The sequence below is a fragment of the Saccostrea cucullata genome, unplaced genomic scaffold, assembly GCF_032062105.1.
Source record: "Saccostrea cucullata isolate Sc308-1 unplaced genomic scaffold, CSIRO_AGI_Scuc_v1 ctg127, whole genome shotgun sequence".
NCBI classification, from domain to species: domain Eukaryota; kingdom Metazoa; phylum Mollusca; class Bivalvia; order Ostreida; family Ostreidae; genus Saccostrea; species Saccostrea cuccullata.
This window is the reverse complement of record NW_026940370.1, coordinates 367184-373636: the sequence shown is the minus strand read 5'-3', so window position 1 is coordinate 373636 and position 6453 is coordinate 367184. Positions and strand designations below refer to the sequence as shown.

The 6453-nt window shown below is 35.7% G+C and overlaps 1 protein-coding gene across 1 annotated transcript; it reads right to left on the bottom strand.

The window, feature by feature from the left end:
• Positions 1 to 4698: 4698 nt before the first annotated feature.
• LOC134255222 (ATP-dependent DNA helicase RecQ-like) lies at positions 4699 to 6453 on the bottom strand. The gene is made up of 4 exons (XM_062737735.1): positions 6119 to 6453; positions 5711 to 5878; positions 5494 to 5610; positions 4699 to 5357 (listed from the first exon to the last, which is right to left on the bottom strand). The coding sequence occupies exons 1-4, from the start codon at positions 6235 to 6237 to the stop codon at positions 4796 to 4798; spliced, it is 966 nt and encodes a 321-aa protein (XP_062593719.1). The 5' UTR covers positions 6238 to 6453; the 3' UTR covers positions 4699 to 4795.

Below are 6453 nucleotides of genomic sequence, written 5' to 3'. Positions count from 1 at the left end.
AATGTCAATAATCATGTATTAAATTACCCGGTACACAAAATGTGATTGTGAAACACTATGCCAGCGGCAACAAAGTTTAACAAGGTTATTTTTAGAATATAGGTCACAATCAAGGTCATTGGTGTCATTTGAAAGAACTTAATTAGTGGAGTATGCAAATGAAATATGAAGTATCTATCTCTAATGGTTCAAAAGTTATCGTGAAAGTTCGAAAAATCTATTTTTTGCATATAGGTCACAGTCAAGGCCACAAGGTTATTGACCTTGGTGTCATTTGAAAGAGCATGAATAGTGGAGTATGCATACCAAATATGAACTAAGTCTCTATCTCTCACGGTTCAAAAGTTAATAGGTTAAAATTGACAACAGACAGACAGACAAACACACAGACAGTACAAAAACAATATACGCCCCAATCTATCACATAAAAATTTGCAGTTAATATTTGTTGACTTGCATAGTATCCTATATATCTTTCTTGATCTACATAATATGATGTATTTCAGAGCAAGGAATGGTAAAGTAGGGACCCTAGTCCCTAATGTTGGCTTCATTTCTGGTACAATACTGCATCTAAAAAGTCGGAAGAACAGTTTTCTACAGACCTTAACGTCTGTAGAAATGTATCGGTCTGGCTACAACCAAAAGGTATGACATATCAGTTTAAAATCTTTGGAAGAAGCTTCATCATAGCTTTAACTAGGTCTGACGACTCCGACGTTCATCAAATTATCGTGTCTACATCAAGGGTTAATGCTAATTAATAATACATTGTATTGTCTGTATGACTGTATTTCAGCTCTTTAGGTGATTTCAAAAGCTAGGGTGGTGCAAGGGGGTCAAAGGCACACGGGCAGCTGTGGACAAACTGTGCTCCGAGTATGATGCAGAAATAATGAAATGGAGAAATGAAATTCAGGTAATTAAGGAATAATTTTATGCTATAAATAACAGGCATACAATTAATACATGACATAATTTGATAAGTAGTTTTTTTAGGTCAAAAGGTAAATAGTGCTGTTACTAGTAAATGTTTATCAAAGTTAATATTCTTTTATGTGTAAACCCTAGGAGGAATTAGGACACCCTGTGGCTGACCAAGAGGACAGAGCTGTTGCGGAATCTGATGAGGGTGCTACGGAATCTGATGAGTCGGATAGATCGGAGGCAGATGATTCTAGTTCCCACATTTCTTCCAGTTCCGATGAGCCTGATGAGATCAGCAGTGAGGAGGATGAATTGGAGGCAATCCCTCTTCCATCAGATTTCGACTCCAGCTTTCAAGATGATTCAGTTCACCATGTAGATCAAAGTAACTGAAACCATAAATTTATCCCAATATAAGTATTCAAATTGAGCAATTACGTTTATTCGTGTTAATATTGTTCTTCAAAATAGTGATTGTGTCATGTACTTTTAACTACCGGTAGATCCAGGATACAGTGTATGTTGGGACAATGTTCAAAAACTTAGTGTCAGTCGTCACTTCTTGCGACAAGACAATAAAATTATGTTATGGGCACTTTGCTTTGCTGCAAAAAACAGAATATCTTTCCGGGACCTCAGTGAAGATGATGTATGTTCTGTTCAAGACATAGGCCTAGAGGTATGTATAGCTGAAGCATATGATATAGTCTTTTTACATTTCTGTATAAATTGAATTTTTTAAAATCAATGTGATTGATAGCAATTAGTTTTGAAAATGTTAATTTGCTATTTCAGAATTACCTACCATCTGCCCATGATTGGCAACATCTAAAGCAAAGGATGGAATATGTGGTCCAGACCATGGTGAAGCGAAACTTTCAACAATTCTGTGAAGTGGAACTCCCTCCATACCGCCATGAATACTCAGATACTGCAGCTAAAAAATCACAGATTGTAAGTTTACTTCATATGGTAATGTTAAAATTATTATATTATGTACGAGGGCCGTTCAAAAATTACGCGGACTGTGCTATTATTTACTCTTACAGACGTCATATAGTTATAAAATTTCACAGACATATGTATCTTAAAGATTCCAATAAATTTTGGGCAAAATTTCTGTATTTTGAAAAAATTCTACTAAAATTATCCGTATGTTGATATCGTTGATGGAGAGGTACGGCGCACGACAAAAAAATTGAAGCAAAAGCATGCGGATTCAAAAATTTAACTCATTGATTTTCTAAAATTCGCGATATTTTTCAACAATTTTCTCAAATGCACCTTTAAATTGTATTATTATTATATATTTAGATTTCGGACGTAATATTTGAAGTACTAACAGAAATATAGTGATTTTTCTCTGATGCGATTCCCGTGAAAACGACGGTGAAAATGACGTCTCCTGAATTGACGGCGCACCACACTTTTGTTAAAATATGTGTAATGCTCGAGATATCGGCAACATAGATCCAAAATATGCATAACAAAACATGTAGTAAACTAGGCTACTCGTGACATTTGCCCACAAATAGCAAATTGAAATTTTAGACAGTTAGACCTCTTTAAAAAGGCTATACGGGAGGACGGGAAGAAGATTATAGGCGAATCCGGACTGTAAAGAACGTAACTGAGCGTCACCAATATCACACTTTATCTCATAAGTAGTTTTTGGTTTTAAAACAAAAAAAGAATATTCTTTACTTGTTAAATAGATTTTAAGCTTGACAAGAAATGGTATTTTGATGTTGCATAGATAAGGTAACTCAAACTATACAAGTACTCAAGGGAAAATGTTGAGAAAATGAAAGCTCAATCACATATTTTTTGTAATGCTTGTGACGTCGAAGATTTTGCTGCGCCGTGACAGAATGGTATGTCCTGAAAAATCACTCAAAATTAATACCAATTTACAACATTTTGATATGAAATTTTGAAAACCATATAAGTAAAGATTCTTTTATATCATTTGTGAAGTTTTGCCCGATTCTGTCGTCAAATATTTCTTCTCTGCAACAAGTCCACGTAATTTTTGAACGGCCCTCGTATATGAATGTATAAATCATAGTGCATTTCAATATCAATCTCACAGGTAAATCTAGGTGTTATTCAGGAAAACCCCTCCTCTGCCAAAGGAACTCTTGAGATAATGAAGTACCTGCACAAGTATGTTCCAGTTTCTCAGGATGGAAAGCCCTATCCTATCCTCTGCCATGGGGACCAACTCAGTGTGGAGAGGATGGTGGATGCTAAACTCTCTATGGCTTTCAGTGAGGATGAGACAGACCAACTGAAGGGCCTCATTCCTCGTCCCCAAGGCTTTCACAAGAGATGTATTGTACTGCAGGACTCTATGAACTCTCTCTTTAGTGGAAGTACAGTAGGGGATAAAGGGTCCTTGTTCCAGATAAAAAACAAGTTTGGGTTTCGTACTGAAAAGAAAAAAACATCAGACTGTGTAAATTCCTGTGTAGATTTCTTCAACTTTGTGACTGAATCAAGTGTGTGTCTCATTGTGTGCAACTTACTCAATATAGACAACATAGATGAGATTTGTCAAACAATTCCAACAGATCGAGTAGCAGTTCAAAATCTCTTCATGAACATTTGTGAACAAGTCATCAAACTGGTTTGGCCTCAAATTGACAAGCAGTCCATCCAAAAGGCAATACAAGGAGATGACAGTCTGGTTAATCAGGAGTCCACCTCAGATTCTGAAGACCCTAGGTTTCTGGATGACACCATCGACTATTGGAATGACGACTATGACTCCTCCCTTGATGAGACATTGCCATACTATGAAGAAAATGAAGATGATGATTTTGGTAAGGAACATGTATTGGATACTTCCTATAAAGAATATAAGTTTTCCATTTATATGGCATATACATATATATCTTACTTTCAGTAGAAGAGGAACTCACAGAGACACATCAAGACAGCCACGATTCTGTGTTCAATTACAGTCGGTGCATGGTTTGGCGGGGTCTGCTTCATATGGTGCAAACATTAGCCGAACGTGAAAATGATGGTAACCAACTCATCGTGGACTGGAGACTGGACATGGTCCACTTCTGGAATAACAACCACAACAAGTATCTTATTTTGGGTCATCGGTTATTGGCAGGTAATACCAAATGCAATAAATGAGATTTTGTACAAGTACATGTAAAGAATGTATATATCATTTTAATTTTTACCATATACTTCAGGAGTAAGTGGTTGGCTTCCAGCACGAGTCAGGCACGAAATGATATGGAATAGCACAGCAAATCTTGTCGGTAAACCTGGCCACAACATAGCCTTAGACCTTGTAAATGAGTTCCTAAACAATGAATTCAAAGGTGAAGGCAAACTTTTTTTATTCACTAAATTACAAAATAAATACATGTAATTAAAAAAAGCAATAATCAAAAGAAGTTATTAACTGTATGCTATTATCAATAGAATTTATTTTACCTTTTCAGCCAATCTGAAGAATTGCCATGGACAGTACAGTGAGACCCAGGTATCAAGATGCAGCAAAATAGTGGGCAGTGTGGGAAAGGCAATAGAGAGCATCTTTCAAGAGGTGATCCAAGACTACATCCCCAAAGCCACATCAACAGACGGTTCCTCTATGTCTAAAATAAAAAAGTTTGTGGAGGAGTACAGGTCTGAGGACCTCTTTAAAGATAAAGACAGACAAAGGCACCATCATGGCTATGCTAATTTTGAGCACAAAATTTTTGTATAAAAAACCCAGAAAAGCTAAACAACAGACTGAAAAAGTATGTAAAAGCACTTGAAAATGAAGAATTTTTGTATGAATAGGAGGAAGTACATGAGTGTTTGAAAATATGATATTTAGAGTCACTTACTTTGTCTTTCATTTGTCATTCCTACACGGACAATCTTGACGGCACAAATAGCAACACTTGCACGATGAACAGTTGCATTCTGTGCACTGAAGTGTGCAAACTGGTTGTGATGTGCTGTTATGGCCAATAAAATGAGATAAGATAGTATGCCTAAAACACTTGGATTCCTTCTTCTCTACTGATCTACACAACTCCTTCATTTCATCACTTGTGTGCAAAAGTGATCCAGGTGTAATAAAATATAAGGCTTGAGCTTCCCTTCCATCTCGCCCTGCCCTACCCACCTCCTGCCAGTAGTCCATGATAGAATAACAAGCACCCCAATGAATTACTACATCAATATCAGGAATGTTTATGCCCATGCCAAAAGCAATGGTGCATATGGCAATTCTGATGACACTGTCTGGTTTTGAAATTTCATGAAGTATATAGTTCAAGTCTTTGGAATTCATTCCAGCATGATATAGTGCAATGAAGCTGTTTTGCTGAGTTTTCTCTTTCTCATGGAATGCATGCTCTTTCAAATGACCTAATATGTCTCTGTACAGGCAGCCACCTTTACTTAAACTTCTACAAAATTTTAATTTAAAACATACAATTAATGGTTAATGGGTTACAGTACATGCATAATGCATGTATCTTGAAAATCTTGAACTGAAAATGTGTGCTTTTTAATCAGTATAATGTATTTTATGAATTATGTTACCTGACATATATCAAAGACTTCCTAGTTTTAATTCCCTTTTCCTTCACCTCCTCAAATAGCCAGTGAAGGTCTTTGAAAATGTCACTGGCTCTTTGACACTCAAGGTATATGTTTGGCCTGTAAAAATTATGTGTTATACATTCATAATTTACATGTACAATAACATACCAGTATATTTAGTCTTGTAAATAAAATGTTTGAAATCTGTACAATGTACCTGTCAGGAGATGCACTAAACATTTTCAAGTTGGGTAGGTGAATCTTTGTTGTAATTTGCCTCAAGATATGTTGTGTGCATGTGGCAGTTAACAATAAAAAGGGTGTGCTGGGGAAATGGGACCTCAGCTCGCCAAGTCTGGCAAATGTAGGTCTAAATGTTTCACCCCTGTAGATTAGAATTGAAATATCATGCAATAGTAATTTTCTGCTTAAATTATTTCTGTTTATCTTATTTGAACATAGAAATTCTATTTCATTCAAAAGAAAAATATTTAGGTTGAGGAGTTATCTTAAACACGCATTAATTAACCCCCCCCCCCCCAAAAAAAAAAAAAAACAATGGAAAGTTTTAATAAATAAAACACATCAAACTATCTTTTGTTGAATGATTGTGAAGTTTCTTTACCATGACTCCATAATGTGTGCCTCATCTATTGCAATTAGGCAGACACTCTCTTTATAAACCTTAGAACTCAACAGCAGGTCTTTCCAGGAATCTATATCCAGTAAAGTCTCAGGAGACATATATAGCACAGAAAATGTCCCTTTCTTGATTCCTACATTTAACAAAAACAATATTTAAGAGGCTCCTTAAAACATATGTGTATACATATGATGTAAATATTGTTTCTATATATTTTGACATACTTTTTCTTAAGGAAAAATTTAAATATTTATTGCAGTGTTTTTAAATGTTGGCCTTCTTGCACTCTTTCTAAAGAAATACAGGAATGCACTGAT

Excerpts from the sequence above, each read along its gene's own strand:
- LOC134255222 (XM_062737735.1), bottom strand. The coding sequence starts at position 6,237 with ATGTCTCCTGAGACTTTACTGGATATAGATTCCTGGAAAGACCTGCTG. Across the intron at positions 5,611-5,710 it reads TTTAGTGCATCTCCTGACAG|GCCAAACATATACCTTGAGT; the intron begins GTACATTGTACA and ends TAATTTTTACAG. Across the intron at positions 5,358-5,493 it reads AAGTCTTTGATATATGTCAG|AAGTTTAAGTAAAGGTGGCT; the intron begins GTAACATAATTC and ends AAAATTTTGTAG.